The sequence below is a fragment of the Notothenia rossii genome (assembly GCF_949606895.1).
Source record: "Notothenia rossii genome assembly, chromosome: 4".
NCBI lineage: Eukaryota > Metazoa > Chordata > Actinopteri > Perciformes > Nototheniidae > Notothenia > Notothenia rossii.
The window spans coordinates 72,789,635-72,814,402 of NC_136902.1; the positions used below are offsets into that span (position 1 = coordinate 72,789,635).

Consider the following 24,768-nt stretch of genomic DNA (forward strand, 5'->3'; position numbering starts at 1 on the left):
AACAGGTGTCGGCTGGACCTCCAACGGCACAGGACATAGGGTTGGCAAGACCCCTGGCAGAAGAGTAGTCGGCGGGACCCCCAACGGGACAGGACATAGGGTTGGCAGGACCCCCGGCAGAAGAGTTGTTGGCGGGACCCCCAGCGGCACAGGACATAGGGTTGGACCACCGGCAGAAGAGTAGTCGGCGGGGCCTCCAACGGCACAGGACATAGGGTTGGCAGGACCCCCGGCAGAAGAGTAGTCGGCGGGACCCCCAAAGGGACAGGACATGGAGTTGGCAGGACCTCCAGCGGAACCTCCAATGGCACAGGACATAGGGTTGGCAGGACCCCCGGCAGAAGAGTAGTCGGCAGGACACCCAACGGGACAGGACATGGAGTTAGCAGGACCCCCAGCAGGGAGGGGTAATCACGAGATGAGAAACAGCCGGGCAGGGAAGGAGAAACACAAGGGCAACAGGTGAACACAATCAGACAATTAGACACACCAGGGAAACTAACGACAGGGAGGAAGACAAGACACAGGGAGAACAGAATAATACAAAAAAATAAAACCATGACAAGACAGACTAAACAAAACCGTGACATAAAACTAAGATTGTGACACTACTAGCCTTTTCACAGTCCCAAAGGGAGTTAATCAGCGAACAAGTGGAATATTTATCCCACCAATTATCCACTACAAGTGCTTTTACCCCTGAGAGACTGAGAGATACTTATCAATCATGTGTTATTATTGTAACATGTTACTATTTAGCCAGGGGTATGTTGAGAGTTTCTGGTGTCCAACATTCCTCATGTCATATACAAGCTGAAAATACGGCTCAGTGGGTTACATATTACAGGCACTGCTCCTTCTCCACTGTGGTTCATGACTGAAATGTTAAGCTGCGGTAAAAAGTCCCATTTTTCGTTTAAGGAAATGTGATTTATTCAAATGTCATTCTCTTTTGTCATTCACTCTCACTTGTTTATCTCATTTCACTCTTCTTGCCTTGACCTTTGATTCTCTTCCTCCTAATTTAGATTTGACTCCTTTTCCCTCACATATTATGCTTGCCAGAAAAACGCATGCTCACCGCAGACTTCTAGAAAAACATTAAATATTTATCTTTATCACATGTGTCACTGAGCAGAGGTGTGTATTGCTCAAAATTCATTTTGTGAGACCGATGTAAAGGTGCCTATCAGAGTTGAAGAAAGCGCCAGGGAATGAGATATCATGTGCATTTGCTTTCCCTATGAACATATGTACTGCATCATCCCCACTTATACATCTGTCGCATGAAATTCCACACTCAGCCGTGAAATATTTTTGTTTGCAGGAGCAGAGATCAAAGAAGGGCTTTATCTTTTTTAATTAAATAGCACGGGGAGAGGCTGCACTCAGGGGCTTTCTATGTCAGACAAAGGCTTATACATAATAAGATGTTTGTCATGTGTGTGGTTTTAATTCATGTTATTTAGTCCATAAAGCATAGTTGGACATTTTATGAAACACTCTTATTCTTTCTCTTGCAGTGGAAAAGATGAAACAGTCGATACCACACAAGTTGAACAATAAATATGGAAATATAGCCAGCAGCAGCTTAGCTTAGCTTAGCATAAAAACTGGACACGGGAAAAAAGTTAGCCTGTTTCTATCCAAATGTCATAGCAAATCCAGCTACCAGCATCTTTTTGTTTTTAATCCACAAAAAAGTGACGTGTTTAAATGAAATGTGTTGCATCGCGACAGGCGACCAGCAGAAGTAATTGCATCGGGCCATTTTTTAAAGTGCTGGAATGCATATTGTTCTTTCATACTTAGACAGAACCAGACCAATAGTTTCAAACTGCTTTCCTTCTTTATGCTAAGCTAAACTAACTGGCTGCTGGATGTCGTTTCATATTTAATGGACTGCCGGGAAAGTGTAATCAATATTCACATCAAACTTCTTGCCGGGAATGAGCGTATTACTCAAAATGTTGAACTATTACTTAAATGCAGGTGTGTTAAATATGGATTTACTATGTAATGGTGTGAGCATATAATTGGAGCACAACGTTTTATAATCATTACTTTTTACACAAAATATTGTGTGTGCTGGGAAAAGTTCATATTTACAAAAAAGACAAATACCCACCAGCATATCTAATATTCAAGCGGGTTTTATCTTTACATTTTAATTATTTTTTAATCAAGAGAGCCATTGCTGAATTGGCTTATGAATAAATGGTTTGCAACAAAATGTCCCAACTAATCAAATCGGCATTTTAGTCCATATGCTCGTGGTGAAGGTACCTCTTATTTTGTTCCCGTCTTTCAATTAGGGTTGTTTGTTTCCCTCTCTAATCTGCTTATTTTTTGGCTGGCTTGTTCTTCAGAGACCCTTTCATGTCTAATTTTCCATCACTAATTGATGAACAACGACCTCTGTGGCGGGCCAATATTTTTCCGTTCTTGTGAAAAACCTTTAATTATCGATTCAAGTTTTAGGAAAGCAAGGTTGTCCAAGTTCACACAGCTCTATTAAAGAAGGAATTATGAAATAGAACAATGCTAAAACAAACAAGAAATGATGGAGGATGTGTTAGAAATGTGTCAGTGCTCAGGGGAATTAGTGGAGCTCAGTCCTGCAGAAAAGGCCACACAGCAAGTTATTCCAAACATAAATATGCGCTCAGTCTGATGCATCCCCTTAAAAGGGAAACAGAACAAGGTCATAAAAAGATTGTTGAAATTATGACCCAGTGCAGTTACTCAATGCAAGACTGTGACTCACAATCTGCACTTCATATGAGAGCTGGTATACAGAGAGCTGGTATCATTTATTTCTAACAGGCGCGCTGGATATATGTTTTCTTTGGCCAAAAGCAATTTCAGCTTTTAATAGAGAAGCATGGACAAACTGAAAGAAATTACACTGAAGAACGATGGAGAGGGTGTTTGTCATATATTATTAGCCTATACCACTCAAACTCTCACAATAAGCCCGGGGGTTTTATTTATGTTGTTATGATGAATGTTTTCATCCACACTGCCTAACCCATTGGAGCCAGTAAAAACACCAGAATTAATGAAGACTGTCAGGGATGTGCTCAATGTTCTGCTAAAAAGGGGAGACCTGACTGTTATTGTTTTTTTATTATCTTCTTTTTTTATCATAGTGCTTTTCTTTCTATTTATCTCTGTATGGATTTTTTTCTAAATGTAATATATTTTCCGGAATCTCTTATGAACAAGACAAGGCACCTCAAAGGGCTCATGCTTGAACTTGAGTGTTTACAAATGGCTATATTCAGATGATCGTTCTGTGAAAAAGTGTTAAAGTGCACTGTACTTCTGAGATGCAGAACAAAGCTTTGTGTGCAAGATGAAAGTGCAGGTCACAAGTATAAGACATTATCAGCCCATAACATTTCAAAGAAAACCATCACCATAAGAGATGACGTACATCCCATTGGGTAGTTTGGTGTTTTCTTATCAATCATACTGGGTCAACAATGTAGGACAAGTATACTTAGTTTTAAGACAATACAGCTCAACAATGATCCTAATCATTTGGCCAAAGCAACAACGGAAGTATGAAGTGTCATTTATTGACTTGCGGCTGGTAGTCTACCATTTGTTGCCTATTTAAGACTGAAATCTCCTCACTTGTTTTCACAAACATTTTGCTTCAAGGTTTTTGGACCTAGCCATCAGCAGTTGAGGTTGCTTTGGGACATCTTTTTATTCTGGCAGCGTCATGGGCCAGTGACATTTGCTTTACCAATTTAATGTTCCTTTTTAAAGCTTCTTTAATGTAGACTAAATCACTTTTTGTAGATCTGTGTCTGCCAACACTCTGGGTCAGCAAAGTTAAGACTTTTAAGATAAGATAAAATGTCAACTGAATATCAAAAACCATGACCATTTTTTTTACCATTTGGGTCCTGTCAACTGGGTGATTACAGCTCAAGATGAGTTCATTTGAAATGTTTCTGGGGCTGATTCAATAACACAAGCAGCTTCTCACAGAATGCACATTACCAATGGTACAATTAAAGAACATGTGTAATCAAAATTAAGGGTTTTAGGATTAATGCTGTTCATTTGTTGAGTCAAATTTCCAAGTTAAAATCCATGACCTGTCTGTGTGTGTTGTTTCTAATATGAACTCAGTAACAGCTTGTTCAGTTTCCATCATTTTTAGATTGTTGTGTGTCAGTCAATGTGTGCCATGATGTTAAGGGACCTCAGATGTTGGCTGGATGGTTTGAAGCTGTCGTCTCTGTTGATGGACTCCTGTTACATCTGCACACTAGCCCCATAGCAAATCTGCACTCAGACACACAAACTAAAACACACTCTCAGGATCAGTTTTGTCACATTGTCGCAGCCCCATCGAGGTGGCCTGCAGGGATGATGAAAACAGAGGTGTAACACAAACTGCTGTCAGAGAGTCTCAGACATGCAGACAGATTTAAGAGGAGATATTGAATGGCGTCATGGCCCGTCCACTTTCTCAATCACTACCACCATGCTTTTCCCAGCAAAGAGAGGTAAAGGTCCTGTTTATCTATAATCCAGATACAGAAGCTCTCAAATGTGACAGTTCAAATGAAAGAAAGGAGATAAGTAGGCATTTGAAGCTAACAATAAAAGAAGAAAAGCAAACTCTGAAGCACTCTTCTTACCAAAAGGTTGAAATTTCAATTGTAGTGGTTCACACAGAGAATGCACTTTTCTACCATTGAAGTGTTAGCAGCTTTGTGCAGAAACACGGTGGAGCGTCATACATTTGTCTTTATACAAGCCGTTATAATAAAGGCTTATAAACCACTTAAAATGAAGAGCTTCAGGCATGTATTGTCTTTGATGTTGTTTTGACATAAAAGCACCTTTTACTGAATTTCTTTTACACGTTTAAATATTGCAGGCTCTGCTCTGAAATCAATGGTTTTATTTTGCCAAGAGCTATATTTTTCTCAATGCTCAGTGGCATAGAGAACATTTGGCTCTGTTTTTGGGTTGAGGATACAGTCAGTTTAAACACAATATTTAGATTTGTTTCGCCATGTGAGTTTATATTAAAAATGTTTAAAAGAAAGCTCAATAAATGAGCATTTCTTAATAATTTAACCCTGTTGAAGTAATTCTGCTGATAATAGCTTCAGTGTGCCAAATTAGGACCTACACATATTTATTTATATTTCTGAAGTGTAGGATTGTCTCATGATTTGTTATCTCATACACAAGGTCATGTTCAGAATTGATGCTTGGTGCTACATTTAGATTTTTTGTTCATATCTGATTTCTTTGTTTGGCTATTCACACTATTTTGACCATGTGGCCAATATCAGGTTTCAGTGTGATCTGGTAAAGGTCCTCAAATCACCGGGATGCTCAAAAGAACAAAAGCAAAGATGTGACATGCTTGTCACTGTCTTAGAGAAGTAAACAGGTAGTTCACTGAAGTCAGTATTCACGGTTTCATTTATAAATAGGAACCAGCTGAGTCAGAGATGGACATTTTGTATGAATTGCGATACGACATCACAAACGGAGGATGCATTCAAAATAACAGATTCCATGTGATTTCTGGCCCTTTTACCTGCAGTCTGAATGCATATATCAATACATCTCAAATGGATATTTGACTACAGGGTTTTAGCTCCTTGGCTGTGTTGCTTTGTCTGTGGTTAGCAGCAGCAGCGGGAGGTATTTATGCAGAATTGCTTTCACTTGCAGTTTACGCCATCTGAATATTCTGATGAATTGAAGGGCCCCTCCACAGTAAAAGTGAAAAATCATACCTCTCTTCTTCTCAGCATACTGCTGGTATTTACTTTTGCCTCACAACCCCTCAGCATCAATCAACCTCCGTTTATTTCATATGTTTGTACAGCTACACACATTTGTGCACAGGATTACAATACTGAATGTGCCTTCAGGCTGCTTCAGGGAATGCCAACTCATTTGTCAATATATTCATTGATGCTGTGTACTTTGTGTTTATCCAGATTTACAATTTGATGACAGGAATTTAAATAATTTCAGGCTAAATCTGTCTGGTGTTAGCTACTCCTACAGTTAAATTCATAATAAATTGCCACTGGAAGTAAATTATGTTTATGTGTAAGTAGCCTATTTAAAATAATAATTAAACTTGCTGGTACAATTATTTGTACTTGTACTTGATAAAAGATTTTAACCAAAAATTATTATTCAAAAGAAGAAGGCAAAAGGATGATTTGTGCGTTATTACTTTACTATATTACTCTTTTGTTGATTTTAGTGTGAGCAAGCATTTTAAATGCGTCTGCATTTTATTACATTACATATCATTTAACTGCCGCATTTATCCAAAGTGACTTACAATAAGTGCAAAAGCCACAAAGAATCAAACTCCGAACAACAAGGAAAGTGCAGATATATTCACTTCAAGCAAGTTCATCTCTTAAACTCCAAAGACAAAGTCATGAGATGTGGAAGCAGCACATTGAAATGGTTAAAATGCTTTTCACAAACATATCACGCGACTCAAGCTGGTCCTCACACTGATAGAAGTGTAGGAGCACATAGACACGCATCTCATTCCCCCATGATTTTGTTTGTCTGAGCTCTCGGTGAAACAATGTGTCTTTAAAGTAATTTACTCCATTCCCTCGCCTATCGTCACTCACTAATCCTACATCAATATCCATGCGCAGCACCGAGAAAGAGTAAATGAAAGATAGATTTATTCCATCTCTTCTCAGAAATCTTTTGTTAAATTCCTAAGAAACCAGTCTCATAAGATAGTGTATTTACTCAACATTCCCGTATCTTGTTTGCATGTTGTTTAACGTTTTTTAATGTATCATTTGTATTTTGTCTACCAGTAAACCTCTCTGGTTGTTGATTACATTGTGGCTGGGTTTCAGATTTTGGGAGTGTTTTAACCAGCTTTTACACCTTGGTGGTATTCCATGTCCTACAAGATTAAAGAGGAAATTAAATAAGGAGTAACACATACTGTATAAGCTATTTGGGAATATGCACAGTTTGGTGTTGGAATAGTACGTAAATTGCGTGTTGCAAACACTCAACATCAGCTTGAGTGGATTTGACCCACAGACCAATACATTTCTCATTGTGAAGCGGTCCCTGCAGGTGGCAATTTCACTGATTACTTTCCTCTCCCATTGAAGATGTGTTATTGGGGGAAATCAGTTGCTGCAGGGTTTGATTTGAGTGAAACTGCTTCACAAACAAACCTGCTTCGTATATATTGGCTGCACAATGATAAGCAAGGATAAGACAGAAATAACACGTATAGAAAGTGTGTTCAAATAACCATGATCTTTCTATTAAAATAATACAAAGAAAACAGACCACCTATTGAAAATATTCAGGCCATATGCAGAATTTCCACATAAAATAAGTTGTATCAAATAAACATACTGTACATGAAGGGCTGCTGTTTTAAGGAGCAGGCTATACAAATAAATCTGTAACAGTGGGATACACAATAACTTTTGATTAAATGTGTTGCCAAGTGGCCCATATGACAGCTCTAGGAAGACAAGATGTATGAAGAAGATATACTCCATTTTGAACTCATATAAAAGGCTTCTTGCACCATACAAACAAAACGAAAGACATAAACGAATGAGTTAAAGGTTTTGTATTTTCAGTGTGTGTACAGTAAACAATAATTAAATCTCAACAACATGTAAAAGTTCCACACAATTTCTTGTGTAAATTATCTTAAAATGTATATTTGATCCAATTTTCAGATTACGCACGTATTATTATTATGATATATGCTTATGAGCTGTAGTCATGGTGATTTTAAGGCCATCCATCTGACTGTTTATGCCATTTTAGAGGGACTTGAAGGAGCCTAAAAATAATGCCAGAGATTGTGTGTTAGTCATTCCAATGCTAATTCCAACTAATGCAGGATGGTAAGATCAAGAAACAGAGTGATAGAGATCACCTGAGGTCATTTTCTCATTGTTCAAAAATCGCAGCATCCATTTCTCTCTATTCCACTTGACACTTACTCACCGTGAGCTGACAGGTTGAAGGATGTTTCTAAATCTAATTTTTCTCTCCCTCTGGGTTTCTGACTGCAGGCAGATCTCACTTGTCTTTTTTCTTCTGTTGTTCAAATTTGATTTTGCATGTATTCCAAACACAACAGGCATTATTGTTCCTGGCCTCATTATCAGGATTATTTGTATATTTCATTTGTTTTTGTTGCACATTTTGCTCCTCCAAGAGCTTATGTTGTGTCTGCGAGGTGCACCCCTCGAGGAGATGAGTCAGTAACCTGCATTTACAGGGTGTAAAGCCTGCTTTAAATTCTCCTCCTGTCCAAACAGAGGCTTACTTACACCGTGCGACGCTTGGCTTATATCCAAGTCTGTCTGTGTGTGTGTCTCTTCCTCTCTCCTCTCCATTTTCTTTGTGTTTTTCTGTGTGTGTTTGAATCATGTGTGTGCACTCTGTACCTTCATCATTAATTACAGCTAGTGTTACATCTGGAAAGAGGGAAGAAAGTGCGTCAAAGGTGGAGGGAGACAGAGCAGATAGGAAAAGACTAACTGTGACCGTAAGACAGACCACTGTATGATCCAAATGGACATGCGGTGTAGACTCCCAGAGTGTCTTTCAGAGCTGCCAGGCACGAACGTTTGAGAGAGGAGAGAAGTCGTGTCAGGTAGAGGGTTTTCTCCCTGCATGACTCACCCTGTGTCAGACTGAAAGGCAGTCTCAGACGAGCGTATAACCATTTTGGTCATGTTGAACCACTCTTTTAGTTTGATATTCTCCACTACAACAGAGCACGTCATTCACCATGTGTGGGAGTCCATGTTTTAAGTTATGCTGGCTGTTTAGACCTCTGCTCAGGCTTAATTGTGTGATATAAATAAACACGAAAACCACACTGTTCACTTTGATTTTCTCTTACAAGAAACGTTGACTAACCTGGGGTTTGTTTACGACCTGTTATGACTATTCTTGCTTGTTATCCCTACCCTTTTTAGAGCAATGTTTCACTATTTAGAGAAAGCAATTAAAAAACCTGATGATGGTCTACAATGAACATATTGCTGTAATAAACCTTCCTTAAAGATATCATGTGGATGTTTTGACTGTTAGCAGCACTATGGAGCAATGTGTTGATGAGCAACAATGGCCGTAGCCAGCTGCTGACGTTTTGACATCTGTATCTAAAAGATCATTGTATTGCTATCTGTGCGCGAGAGACTAAGTGGTAAAGATGTGCAGGGTCCTCCAGTGACAACAAATTTGAGCTCCCGCAGTCATTTACACTTAAAAACTATGAATAATGAAATCTTGATGTGATATTATGTGATGGGTTATGCCCTGTAGTTATTATAACAACTATAACTACAACTGTTTTTCTCTATTATATCCACGGTTAATAGCAACATGGTAATAACATTATCAATGTGTCCTCCAAAGGTCCAGGGTATACACATATTTTTAGCTCATGTAACATGGATATGAACACTGCAGGTTTCATTTCATTATGACGCAGCACATGGTGTGGCAAATATGACTTTGAATTTGTATTAGCTAATAAAAAAGCAGCAGCCAGTAATGTGGCTGAAGATGTAACACTGCTTCCCGTGGAGGGTGGATAAACACAGATATAAATCTGGTGGGCCTGCTTGATAAACATGTTGTACCAAAGTCTTTAGGGTGTAATTCATATGTGTCAACATCATTCTGAACACATTTACATATTATCTTTGGCAAAGGCAGCACAGTAGCTATTCCATTTGTGTTCAGTCATGACAAGCCATGTGCATGTTTACCAGACGCTGCTGTCTCCCATGTTGTTGTTGTGTTTTCTTGTATTGTTTACTTTAAAAAATCACCTGATTGACTTTGATCAGTTGGAGCTTCAAGAACAATAAGTTTTCATATTATTAATATGCGGAGAGGAATGTGTCTCTGTCTTATGCTGTAATGTCTAACTCCTTGTGTGTGTGGGTGTGTGTGTGTTTTTCTGTGTGTGTCTGTGTGTATGTGTGTGTGTACTTGTTGTGGGTGTTTCTATGTGTGCCCCAGCAGATGTTATGGAGGGGAAAAGCGCCATTCTGCTGGGCATGAGTCAGTGGAACTCAAATGACCTGGTGGAGCAGATCGAAACTATGGGACACATGGAGGACCAGTCGCATGGTACAATACACACACAAACACACACAGCAACAGATACACACACATGCTACACACACAAATTCACAAATGTGTAATCATATTTATGAGTCACTGAATGATGATAATGGTGGATATGGTGGATGAATTGTAGCTTCTATTTAAAGCTGTATGAAGTCATGTTTGAGTTCTAGGGGCAGAAAGACTAAAACAAAAAGGAAAATAATCCTGGTTTCATTTATCGAGGGGTAATGGGTACAGGAAAATTGCTCACTTCAACTGTGCTGAGACCCACTATAAATCAACACATTAACACTGCAGGGGGTTGTGTTAGTGTGTGTTTATTACTACAGGGTATGAAAGGAAAGACGGATTAAAAATTATGTCATCTCTGAAGACCTATCAAACATAAAGACTTTTATTCATCTTTGAGGTGCAATTTTATAGCCTAATTGTAAGTAATATTTTTTTCATGATATAAATTAGTACAAGGCTCCCTTGGAGATTATATTTATCATCTCAATTGGACACACAAGGTTTAATACATTATTTTTTATAAAAAGAAAAGTGCTTGGGAAAATGCTGTTGCACTGTGGTGTGAACAAAGCTGGGACAGGAACCCACAGGACACAGTGTTATTGGCTGTTTGTGCGCAGCATATCCAGCAGAAAAAAAGCAAAATGGGCTTCCCATAACAGATGTGCTTCTGGCCATCTAACAACATGTTTTTTTTCTCATTTACGGGCATTCAGGCGATGCCTCGGTCAACCAACTCCTGCGAAAACATCTTAGTAGTTCACAGTATAATGTAAAAGGGAAACGATTGGAGGCTCCATGCTGGCAAAGGGTGAACATTTTGTCATTGAGGCTTTATATGAGCCTGAATAAACGAAAGCACATAGTGAGCAGCAGATACACATAATTGTGGCTAAGATCTAACAATGCAGATCCAACAATGCAGTAAATGTGTTTCGAGCTCAGTCCTCCTGCTCTGTGCTCGTAGATGCCCGAGGAGGAGCGCTGAGCTCGAAACATGTCTGTGTTCTGCTCTCTTGCTGCGGTGCCTTTATGCGCATCTGAAACATCGTTTGAAATAAAAATTGTTGCAAACAAATAGGTCCAAATCTTTTTCACAGCTGCCATAAAAATCCTTTAAACAAGACCTTACAAGATACAAAAGGATTGAGCACAGATGTGTGTGCGTGCTCAGCTTCCCCTTGCTCTCTCTTCGTTTCTGAGTCCTTTCCCCCAAATATAAATTGGTAAATTAGGCACAGGAAAACAAATAATATGGGAACATATTCTTCCATGCTCAATATACTGAATGTATTTTCTGTTCAAGGTTAAGCTCGATTCCTCAGTGCTGTCAAAGATCCTGAAAACTGCTGTTCTTTATTTTTGACTCTTCTTGAACCTTTCTGAGAGAATAATCCTCTCCTGTACATCAAACACTGTCTACATATGCTTTGTTATTGTGCTCATCATAAGGAGCAATAACATGGACAGATGCTGTGCCTATAAACAGCAGAAATATGTTTGAAGCAAACAGCACCGGCAGGAGGATGATCATATGTCAGCAGGTTTACATATTAGTCCTCAAAAAGCTTCAGATCCAAATTGATAGCTTTCTCCAAAATGAGAACGTTTATTAGATTCATGTATCACAGTCTCAGGTGTGATGTATTGACACTAACTCAATGACATATCACCCAGAGGATTAACAGCACAGTATTTATCATACACTCACAATTGTTTCCCCTTAAGATCATAAATCAGATTTATGCAGACCAGTCATTTCGTAATGTGATAAAAGGGGAATTAAATTTGTTCCCAGTTGTCAGGAGTAAATTGTTTTTCTAGCCTTTTTGTCAATCTCTATTATGGTTTCAAAGCTATGTGTGACAGATGAGTAGTGCTGTTACCTATCAACATATCATACACTTCAATGATTTACCTTGTTTTTTAAGCTATATCATTTATACATGTATTTGTTTGCTACATAAGCTTCCCTATGTCACAAGACAGCAGGTGATAAAAACAATGTGGCTTTAAATTGAATGGCAGCAAAGAAACAAGCACAATCAGTTCAACAACAAAGCGCTAAATCCATTATATTAACATGGATTCGATAGCAACAGTGCTTCACAGCTCCCCTGTCAGTCCTGTGCTGTTAGCAATCAATTCGTTTTGGATTTTGTTTACTGACAAATGAACCGGCTCCCGGCGTAAAGGCCAGCTCTGAGGTCTGACAATCTGAAGTGAGAGCTTTTAATCACTGAGCTTCAGTGTGAGTGCAGTCTGGTCCTGCAGAGATGAAAGAACGCGCTCCTGCAGGGATGCTGTACTAACTCATGTGGTGGTAACTGGAGAAGTGGGTACACTGTGAATTTTTTACACCCCCCACACATCCATTAACAAACCACTCACAAAGTCTAGAAATTACCTGTGAAGTGGTCAGAGCTGCCCTAGTTGGTGAAGGATAGGTTATATATCTTTTTTAAGGTAATATTCTGTGTTTTTTCCTATGAAAAGAATGAAAACAAACAATACATTCCTGCTACTACTAAACAAATATTAAATATTGCTAGTCATACCCCACTAAAAACAAAACTCTTTTTTAAGAAGAGTTACGGGTTTCTGTAATGAGCCTCAGCAGTCTGAGTTGGACGTATAAAGCGAGTATCTTCCAATGTGATGTTGTCTGTAGTGCAATAAATGGGCAACTGTTTTCAATACCCTTTATAATATGTCGGTGTTGAAGTGAAGTGTAATATTAAAAATACTGATCATAAGAATACAGATATTATAAAGCACAGAGCAAGGTGACTGACGAGAGCTGTTGATTGCACATGACAGGATGTATCTTCCTCGTACAACTGTCGACAGTTCCAGTGAGTTCTCTCGGCTCCTGCATCACATCTCCGATCACTGTTACTGTGCGCCATGTCTCCATTACGGACAGGTGAGCTGGTACTCATATCAGTGGTGCTAAAGAAGTTAAGCATACATTCACCCAATTACCTCAATTTGCATTTTTATTTCAATTGCTTGCATATCTTCCTTGCTCCACACTTGTTAGACGCCAGGGAAAGATGGAATGACACAGGAGTCCTCGGTTGGGAAATTGGACATCCTCGTTCACTGGAGCATCAAGGTTAACCGACGTCCCTACATTTTAGCGTTACTACTGCATCACTTGTCACTGGCCTTAATGCGTAAGACATCCCTCATAGTGTAGTATCGTATTTAGTTCTATATGTATATTTTCAACAAAATATATACAATTAATTCTGCTTTTAATTATGAAGTGTAACCTCAAGGAATACGTCTCTGATAACTCTTTTCCTATTATGGCTCATGACACTTCTTGTTATGTAGCAATAGCACTTCCTCATAGACTGCATCCGTGTATCCTTGCTTTCGTGGAAGCCTTCTTTCTTCTGTTTCCTCTCTTCATTCTCCTTTGAATGTCCCCACACACCGTTTGTCTTGTTCAATTTGTCACTGTTAGAGTAATTTGATCAATGCTGGAAACCCTGAAAGCCAAAATAAATCCAAACACATTTACAGTACAGGGTGCCATGCAAGTCCTTCCATTTCTGACCTCGAAAACGAAATGAAAGGACTGATGATTATTATCTTCTTTTTGTGATTATTGTGTAAACAGCTCTAGCATGTTCCTCAGGTGAATGTTCATAAGTAGGCCCTTTATGTTTTCTATATACAATTGTAACGTTTCTAGGTGACAGTTTCTGAAAAAGACAGATGCAGTGCAGTTCAGTTGGCACCACTGTTGTGTTACTTACTATTCATCAGTGTGGATTCTGACATCATTATGTTACCAGTTATAATTATAGTTGTCGTTTTTGGAGTGGACAGCCCTTGTGTACTGGTAATTGCATTCTCCCTCTCTGCGCTCCCTGTCCCTCATACTTATGTTCCTGCACAGTCAAACTCTACCAAAATAGAAACACTCCCCAACACAGTGCTGCAAACAAATATGAGAATGCTGCTGAGGTTCCTTAGTTGTTTGTTTACATCCTACACTTGCGGGGGCACATGCATTTTAAAGACATCGATTAGCTTGGTGAAACCGGGCATAGCAACAGCAATGAAGATCTCAAAAAGCACCACCAACTACAAATGGCTGAGGTCATACTGTATCCTCTGATAAAGAAAGTGGAACATAAACAGAATCATGTAGTGTTCAGGGGGATTATCAAGAGTTATAGAAGGAAACATCTGCTTGATGCTACTGAGAATTATGTTAATGGTGCGATGATGTAATCCAAAACAGTTAAATGGCTATTACATGTGCGCCAACCAAAACATTAAGAACAAAGAGATTATGAATCTCCATAGAGCGGAAGTTGGGTGCTAATTACTTCTGAGTTTCTTGCTATGAGTGACTCCTTTCCCCTAAAACTGTGGAGCTTTCAGCCTCTCCTTTGTTCATCCAAATGAATGGTCTGCTCAGTTTATGTTGCAGGTACAGTATAAAGCGTGATACTATCATGTTGAATCGTCATATCTGAAATCTAATGGATCACGGCAGATAAAACTCCTCACTTGTTAAATTATTATGATGTATTTCTCGTGGTTCATTTCAAAAGGAGAAGTCGGGATCAGATTGTGTCGTAGTAATCGGGAAACCTTAGACTATTCAGCCTGTGAAGCAGTTGAGTGGCAACCTCCACAACACTTTTATCTCCATCTATTCGTCGGTTCCTCAAATACATTTCCCTCCCTCTGCTCTTCATCATTCCATCACCCCTCTTTTTTTTCTCCTCAGCTTCTCTAACCACCCATTTGCCACGGGCCTTGCTGCTCCTTGACTCTCCTCCCATCGCCTCACCTCATCATGTTCTTATATTTCCACCTCTCAATCTTCCTACATTCATAACTCCACAAGCCACCGGCTACTGTAAAGTCTTTCCCTCCCAACGGAGGCAACGTTGATAGTGACAGACAGGAATGCCAGGAGCACAACAGCTCCTTATTGTTCTGCTGCACTCTTTCTTCTTCATTGCTTCCCTGTGACGTTGTGCGATCTAGCATCAGCCAATACTCAAGCATCTTCCGGGCTCCCCATCTGTTCACTATGCAAACACTCTTACCGGCATATTTAAGCTGTGCTCTTTTTATCTCAATCTTAATTCACTCACTGATGCTGTATACTTCTGTCTAACCTGAAATAACTGCTGTTACATAAGCATCTTTTCTTTTTGTTAATTGACAGACTCCATGATAAACTACTAACTCCGACTGTCGGCTACTTCTTTGTGTGGGCTGCCAAGCTGGGATAAAATTAACTGAAATGAATGCGTCAGTGAAATCATGCAGGGATGACGTAGTTATAAGTCCTGCCCAACAACCAAACAAAAACCATACATAATATCCTCTATTGTGAGAATGTAGTTTCCAGTGACCCAGAGAGACATGTATTATCCATTCTCTGTGGAGTGCCACAGCTTTCTCTTCTTCATGCACCCTGTCGCTCTATTCAGAAACACATGCGGAGAGAGAAGTGGAAAGAAAAAATACATTTAAGATAGAGACTCATCTGTATTCTGCTGCACATCACCTTCCCTTGGTCATATTTAGCACAAGTTCCTCACAAAGGCACAATCGCATAGGTTTCTCTTGCATGGCTGTCTCTCGAAAACAAAACTAAAATACTTAAAACGGCTGCAAAGATAAAAGTAGCAGAATTATAATAGGAGACAGCACACAAAAAGCGGGAGAGGGGAGAAAATGATAACAAGTGACTCGATGTCAGGAGTGTCTATCTGCCTCATCTTTTATGTTTACAGTCGGTTTCTATGTGCTGACTATTAAGTGTGTGCATGTCTGCGTTTCTGTGTGTATGTGGTTCTGACAAGATATAAAGTAAGAAATGCTGTGTTCCCACTTTGAGAGCATATAATCACACCCAAACAACTCTGTTGCTGCCTGCTCTGGAGGAGTTGGATGGGAGATGGGGGGAAGAGACGTTTGAAATGAAAGGGGACACACACGTGCAGAAAGCCACCTATTGTACTGCTGATGGTTAACACTTCCCTTGAACCCTTTAGAAATGTTGATTGAGCGTTGTGGTCATAAGTGTTTATGTGGTGCAGAATTGCCTTACAACACGTCATTGTAGCGAGGTAGAAAAAGGTCAATTCCCCCTATTACTTATTACTGTGCCTTTCCATTAAGCTACTTCTTTCTGTGATGTGGTGCATTAATGACTTTCCTTCATCTAGTGCTTCACATAATAATTTACTTCTGCTCTTATTTCCAATCAGTGTAATTTATTTGTGCAGTTTTCCTTAGAGGAATTAAAGCTCTGAGGATATAGTAACTTGTGTTTTTCAAAAGCCATTAACCACTCTTAGACAAATGTGAACTTGGGCTATATCATTAGAAACTACTTCGCTAACAATTGTCTTTTCCAAAATCCTTCAAAAACCGTTTAGCGTGTTTGACTTCACTGATAATAATCCAGTAATCATTTAACTACTCTTCCTGTGTTTATTTTCTCACATTTAGTTTTTTACCTCCAGCTTAAGTGTTTTGTGCGGCAACCAGTTTGATCAATTATTCACATGACATTTCAGGGTACATTTGTCAACATGTTTATTCCAGGGTGCTTGGTGAATATAAGATCAGCATGCCCCTTGGTACAGCCACTGAATGAGCCTCTTGCCAAACTTACACCGGCTGTATTTGTGTGTGTCTAGCTGTTCTCATTCACAATACTTACATCTACGAAAAGTAAGGCACTTATTTTCATATATTCATATATGTAGGACTTGCATAGCTGCCTTTAAACAAGTAAGGGGGTGTAGTTTAAAGAGCGTCTCAGGGAGGAAGTCTGAATGGATAGATGGTAAAACAAAAACGTTCCCCTCCGTGGAGAGCTCTGTCCGAGTCAACATTTACTTATTTAAGATGCAGGGGGTTACGTTGGCGCTCTGCTCACTAGTCTTGCTGGAAATGTATAGGACAACGTACAATAACGTTTACTTTTCCGTAAGATACAAACTGTTTTAGAAGGATTTGTTGAGTGTGTGTGTAGGAGGAAATCTTGCAGTACAGCAGCATGTAGACAGTGCGCAGCTGGGATCTGTTAGGGATAGACTGTGTGTGCGTTTCACTGAATGTATAAATGTCTATGAGTGAGTTGTGCTGTGTGCATGTGTGTGTGTCGGCAGGTTGGTCATGCAGTGGAGCTGGTGGCGTCTCCTGGGGTCTTTTCGTAGTAGGGCAACACAACAGACCCTGATTCCAGCAGCAGTGAGCAGATGGCTGAGTGTGTTAGCATGCCTGCACCGTGCCAGGGGTCAGTGGGGGATGTTTAGCCAGTCAGGAGGCAGCGCACCTCCAAATGAGATCCCTAACCTTGTGCTACTTAACATGACACACTTTCCAATCAAGTGATACATGACCTCTTCACCTCCCTTTTTAAAATGTCTATCATCTTACCAGGTAAATTATTTACATATATCATACGTATAGAAACTCTTATGGTTCTGTAACCCATGCAATCAACTTGTGACTGGGGACTGGGGACCTTTCTCAAAAAAAGGAAAGAATTCCACAATTTGTTGTTACAAAAAATAGATTGCTTTTCTTCCATCCATGGAGATCGGTTGCATCTATTCCTTAAATCCGTGGACACTGTGTGTTTCTAGCGTGCACTTTATGTTGCTAATACATCAGCTGCTTCACATTGAGCCTTGAAGAGGAGTCTTGGTTGCAGTGCTGGGTTCTCTTAGCATATTTTGTTATGTTCTTGACTGGAGTGCAAATGACATGCTCAGTGAAGTGATGTATTTTCAGAGACTTGTCAAACGAGTGCTTATGATCTGGACATTGAGAGGTTTCTTCTGTGATTTATTTGGGTTGGGTGGACAGTTGTTGGTGAGAAAGTTGCTTCTAGAGTTGCCAAAGGGTGGGGCATAACAGTCATGTCAATTAAATGATTGGCATAGAGGTCAAGAGGTGCTCCTACTTATGACCACAGCAGGTCATTTCCATAAAGATACTCCATGCCATAATGTAAAGAGCTGGTTGCCCTCTGATTACAGGAAATATGATATTTCTAACGCCATATTGTTTATATTGATAATCATTCCACAACTATGTACGGTACTAGAAGGTTTTCATAATCAATTCCCACAAATGTTCTGTAGAATTCAGCTAAAATTAAAAAGGCTTCACTGTAGCTCTCTAATGAGTCAGTTCACACTCCAGCAGGCAGGAAACTTTCAGGGAATTTATTCATGTTTGTATTCCCTGGTAAGATAAATATCCCATCTTCCCCTATGATGAATGCAGGCTTTTGGCTGTGGTGGAAAACCTGAGAGGAAACACATAATAAAAACTTGGCATGCTGCAAAAAGAGACAACCGTTGGTTTGATGGAGGGATTACATTGTGTATCATAGTTGCACAGACAGAGTGACATACAAGAGTAAACTAACAGACTTGGATCAATAAATCAATTTCACCCTCTCTTATTGTCACGGTTTGTGAAACAAGCAGGACCCAAATGCAGATATAAACTGAAACTTCCTTTATTTCAAGGCTATGATATATATGTACAATGACAAAACAGAACACTCACCGCAGAACTAGTCAGGGAACAAGACGAACCGACCAAGACAGACAGAAAACCCAGAACTTAAATACACACAAGACTCAATCACACAACAAGACACAGGTGAGGAGGGAGGGGAAAACACAGGGGCCCAGGTGAATATAATCAGACAATTAGACACACCAGGGAAACTAATGACAAGACAATAACCCAAAGGAAAACATGACATGGAAAACAGCAAAAACACCCAAACCTACAAAACTATAAATGTGACATAACATGAGAATCGTGACACTTATTCAACTCTCCTACTTCCCTGTAGAGCCTTTTCATCTTCACAACCCCTCCAATTTTCTCTTTCTCTCTCATAGATAAGCTTACAAATATTTTAGACTGCAGTACATAATAGATGCACTTCGTATACCTGCAGTGAGTGTGTGCCTCTCTGGGCTATGAGCCACTGGAAATGGCCGTGAGGCTGCTGAACTATAGGTTACTTACGTAACCCCAGTTCTCAGAGTAACATGAAGTGAGATGTCTCACTATGGGATGCGCCTCAACGCATATGCACCAGAAGCATCAATCTCATTACGCCAATCCTGATTGGCTGGTGATCTTGACGCCAACGTCAGGGAATCCACCAACCCTATAAGTAGCTTGCGCCACGACGCAGGCGTCATTCAAAATAAGCACCTCTTCTCGCTTCGCCTCAGCAAGAAGGGCCGTCAGGTGAGACATCTCACTTCATGTTACTCTGAGAACTGGGGTTACGTAAGTAACCTATAGTTCTCATTCATAACACTCCGTTCGATGTCTCACTATGGGATATTGAGACTCCCGCATTGCCAGACATGCTTATCTCGAAAATCACCAACACAAAAACAGAACTTAACAGGTAGAACCCTGTCCCAATACGGGGCCCAGCACTGCGCGGGCCACACTTGGAGCAGAAACATCTAGCCTGTAAAAGCGGACAAAAGTGAGCGGCGAGGACCAGCTCGCTGCTGCACAAATGTCTTGAATGGAAACACCCTTGAACAAAGCCCAGGATGTAGCCAATCCACGAGTAGAATGAGCGCGCAGGCCCGTTGGTGCCTGCAAACCCTGACTCGTATAAGCCAGAGCAATCGTCTCCACAATCCAGTGGGAGAGCCGTTGCCTGGTAACGGGCTTGCCCTTATGAGGGTTAGCCCAAGATACAAAGAGTTGGTCATTGCACCGAAACTCTTTCGACCTGTCCATATAAGTGCGCAAAGCACGAACCGGGCAAAGCAAATTCGGCCGCTGTTCCCCAGAGGAACCTAGCGGTGAAGGAAATGCCTCAAGGTCAATGGGAGTGCATGAGCCAACCACCTTAGGCACAAAGGCCGGGTTGGGCTTCAGCAATACTCTCGTTTGCCCCGGGGCAAACTGAGTACACGAAGGATGCACAGAGAGCGCGTGAATATCACTGACTCGTTTGGCAGATGCCAGAGCCAGTAACAACACTGTCTTCAGTGACAAGTGCTTCATGTCAGCGTCTTCCAGGGGTTCAAATGGAGCTCGAGCGAGCCCATCTAAAACCACCGTCAAGTCCCACAAGGGCACCAATGACCTGGAAACGGGGAGGAGCCGGCGAGCCCCTTTCATAAAACGGCAGACCAAGGGATGTTGACTAGCCGTCTTTCCCCCAAAGCCCACATGGCATGCGGCAATAGCAGCCAGGTACACTTTGATCGTGGAGAAAGCTCTGTGTTTATCAATCAGATCCTGTAGAAATGATAGAATCACACCGACAGGGCATTGAAAAGAGATGTGTTTCTTTTGAAGACACCACTCCTCAAACACCCTCCACTTACAGTCATAGAGAGACCTGGTGGAGGAAGCCCTTGCACTCTGAATAGTGTTTATCACTTTCTGAGGGAGCCCCACTGTACTCAGGTTATACCACTCACGGGCCAGGCCCATAGCGCCAGGTGCTCCGGGTGAGGGTGAAAAATCATTCCCCCCGCCTGAGATAGAATGTCCCTGTGTAGCGGGAGCTGCCATGGCTGTCCGCACAGCAGCTGATATATCTCCGCCAGCCAGTACATTGCAGGCCAGTGTGGAGCTATCAGGATCAGTGTGTGGCGTTGTTCTCTCACTCTGGCCAGAGTTGGAGGAATTAGAGCCAGGGGTGGGAACGCGTATAGAAGGACCGGGGGCCAAACGTGCGCGAGCGCGTCCACGCCTAACGGTGCATTTAGATCGCGCATTGAAAAGAACAGCTGACATTGAGCATTTTCTTTTGATGCGAACAGATCTACCGCGGCCCGGCCGTAACGCACCCACAGCTGACTCACAATCGTTGGATGTAGAGTCCAGTCTGCGTACAGTGGTGCACCTCTGGACAGCAGATCTGCCCCGAGGTTCATCACTCCCGGTACGTGTGTCGCTCTCAGAGAGAGGAGACGTCCGCAGCTCCATAAGATCAGTTTGCGTGCCAGCCTGTGTAACTGTAGAGAACGCAAACCCCCTTGGCGGTTTATATACGATATCGTGGTCGTGTTGTCTGTCCTCACGAGGACATGATGTCCCCTGAGAGAAGGCAGAAAGCGTCTTAGGGTGAGAAACACCGCTAAGAGCTCCAGATAATTTATGTGTGACCGTTGGAGGTCTCTGCTCCAGAGACCCCTCACAGGTCGACCTTCGTATATGCCCCCCCAGCCCGTCAGACATGCGTCCGTGGTGACCACCTTCCGCGATAAGACAGCACCCATAGGCACGCCTCGCACCAGGAAAGTCGGGTGCAGCCAGTGGCGTAGCGCCGTTACGCAGTGCACAGTGACCATCACTCTCCGCGCGCCATGACGCGTGGGGTTTAGTCTGAGGGCAGCTACCCAGCGCTGAAATTCCCTCATGTGTAAGCGGCCCAGACGTACTACTAGGATGGCTGACGCCATGAGCCCCAGTAACCGCAGACACGATCTGAAGAGAACATATTTGCGTGGCTGGAAACGAGCGAGGCAAGCCCTGAAGGCTCTCACTCTCTCCGCTGACAGGCGGGCTGTGAAGGGCACCGAGCTCAGGCGTAAGCCCAGGAAGAGCACCGACTGGGCTGGGGACAACATGCTCTTTTCTGTGTTTATTACAAAACCCAGGTCGAGCAGGTGTTTCATGAGGATATTCGTCTGCATAATAGCCTCCTGCTCCGACTGTGCCAGAAGGAGCCAGTCGTCTAAATAGGTTGCCAGGCGAATCCCCTGTTGTCTTAACGGGGCTATCGCTGCCTCCGTACATCGCACAAACACCCGTGGGCTGAGAGACAGACCGAAGGGAAGCACTCTGTACTCGTAACAGACACCCTGAAAAGCGAACCTCAGATATTTCCTGTGTGGATAATATACTGGGATGTGAAAATACGCGTCTTTCAGGTCGATTGATGTGAACCAATCGTCCTGACGCACGAGACGCAGTAGGGATGTGTGAGTGAGCATCCGGAATTTGTATTTTCTGAGATACCCGTTCAGAGCCCTTAAATCTAGGATGGGGCGAATTCCATTCCCTCCCCGTTTGGGAACGAGGAAATATTTGGAATAGAAGCCGCTCTGACTCCGTTTGGAGGGTACGATGGATATGGCTTTCTTTTCTAGTAGCGAGAGAATCTCCTGCTCTAGAATGTGAGCCGACGCTCCCCGGGCATGTGATTGCACAATGCCCGAGAAGCGAGGGGGGGTGACAGCGAATTGGAGTCTGTAGCCCCGTGATATCGTTTTGAAAACCCAAGCAGAGCATGTGAGCATTTTCCACCTTTCGCTCCTCAGAGCGAGCGGGGATGTCACCATATCTCTGTTGTCTGCACCCTGTGACCGCATTGGTTGTGTTATGGCGCCCTCTAGTGTCTGAACACGGTGGCGCTCTAGGGTGACAACCTCGGTTGACACTGCGCATGCGCGCGGTGATGGTGCGTTCACAGGCCCGGCCACCGTCCGCATTCCGAGAGAGGCGTTCATAGCCACTCTCAGAAGCGGAGCAGTCGCCTGACTGTTTATTGACATTATTATTTGTCTTTTTAATATTTTCGACTGTGCCCTTGGCTTTAAGCCTGGAAGCAACAGTGGCAAACATTTTATTTTTAGACCCTTGTGTGTGTTTGTGTGACTTGAACGACTGGCAGGAACTGCTGCCAGTGCTGTGAAGTCTGCTTCCCTCATGGCGCGAACTGGAGGATGACGTGCAGTCATCACCCGAGGCGGCGGGAAGGCGGGAGCGTGGTTGTCCCCCGGAAACACATGGGTGCTGGATACGTGTGGAACACGATCCAGGGCTGAAAGAGAACAGGAAACCTCCAGCCCTTTCCCCGAGGGGGGGAGGGAAGGCTGTCAGGCTGCCCTCTTCTTCTTCCTCGCCTGGTGACTGAAAGTCTGGGTCGGCGGTGCCTGTGTGGCTGCTGCCGGGACCGGGGACTTTCTCGGCCAATTCGTCCGCGCCTCGCGTCTCGGTGGGAGACCGGGGGCGGGCTGTGGCTTCTGCCATCTCGGGACCTTGAACAGGGCCGAGTGCGGGGTAGCCTGGGGGAAGGTCCGTCGCAGGACCGTTGGGGGCGGCGGCTGGGCTTTCCGAGGGAGGCAAAGCTGGAGAGCTTCATCCTCCTTCTTCTTGGCCTCACACCGCTGTTGCATGGAGGCAAGAGCTGAGCCGAATATGCCCTCAGGGACGATTGGCATGTCCAACACGTCCTCCTTTTCCCGGTCGGGGAGGTTTGTCAGGTTCAGCCATCTGGCTCTCTCCTGCACCACCATCATCCCCAGCGATTTTCCTGTGGCCTGTACTGCACAGCGCTGCACGCGGAGGCAAATATCCGTGATCGCCATGATCTCCTCCCACACGGCCGGTTCAGGCTTCACCGTCATGTCCGCGCACAGCTCCGCTTGGTACGCGGTTAGCATGGAGGAGACATTTAGCGCCCTGGCGGACAAAGCAGCCGCTTTGTAGGCCCGTTCAGTCATTGCGGACTGGAACCGGTCCGCCTTTGTCGGCAGTGTGGGGTTCCTGCTCGGGGCCGCCGACACCCGCGGTTGGAGGTGGGCTGCCACAAGCGGCTCCATAGGAGGCATGCGGAGTAACCCGAGCTTCTCCATGCCCTCACAGTCCAGAGAGGAGGCTCCCTGGATTGGGGCCTTGCTGCTGAAGGGGCGGTCTCTCCAGGAGACCGACACCTCATCCAGCAGCTCCGGAAATACGGGGAGAAGTTGCCTGGTCAGCCTTGCGGCTTGGGGCAAGTTCTTTCCCTCGTATCTAGACCTGGAGGGCTCTCTGGCCGCTTCAGGCCAGGGGATGTCCAGCTTAAATGCAGCGCGTTGACACACGGCCTGCAGGTCCATGCTGAGACGGGGGAGCGGTGGCTCGTCCCCGCCCGGGGAGGTAGACATGGCCTCAGGCTTGGCAGCCTGGGCAGACGAGACGAAGATGTCATCTTCGCCTTCGTCTGAGTCGGAAAGAAGAAACTCCGAGGCGTATTCTTCTTCCTCCTCCTCATAGTCCAGCTCCAGGACATCCTCCGCGGGTGAGGCCATGGTGAGGTCCAGTTGGGAGCCCCAGCTTGACACAGCACGGGGCCCCCTTCCCGCGGCTGTCGCCGCCACCGAGTCCCAGCTTGACACAGCGCGGGACCCGGCACCCGTGGCGGTCGCCACCATGCCCTGCTCGCCGGCCGGCGAGTCTACAGGCATGGGGAGGTCTCGGACCGGCATGCTAGCTTGGCGCGCTAGCCGCCGGCGGCGGCTTTTGGCGGTAAAACGGGAACAATGCCCGCACGCGCCGGGGGTGTCGATAGCCTCCTGGGCATGTTGCAGCCCGAGGCAGGACGAGCAGACCTGGTGTGAGTCAGTACTCGATATCTTTAGCCCGCAGCCGCAGAGCCGAGCCTCCGACACTCCGTCTCCTCTGGTGTGAGGGAGGGAAGAGTCCATCTTAGCTAGCCTTGGTGCGGCGTAGAAAGGACAAACGAGCAACAGGCGTGTTACCGTTTGCGGGAAAAAATCCAAAAACCTTACCGTTATCCGTTGGAAAAAAACG

The 24,768-nt window shown here is 43.3% G+C and overlaps 1 protein-coding gene across 5 annotated transcripts in view; it reads left to right on the forward strand.

The window, feature by feature from the left end:
• Positions 1-24,768, forward strand: part of pitpnm3 (PITPNM family member 3) — a 77,591-nt gene that overhangs the window by 18,241 nt on the left and 34,582 nt on the right. For 4 of the 5 annotated variants that reach the window (XM_079679198.1, XM_079679199.1, XM_079679200.1 and 1 more), the window contains one exon: positions 10,060-10,170. In XM_079679198.1, the coding sequence (XP_079535324.1) occupies positions 10,060-10,170 (111 nt within the window). The remainder of the gene's footprint in view (positions 1-10,059; positions 10,171-24,768) is intronic. The other variant, XM_079679202.1, reaches the window with a different exon arrangement.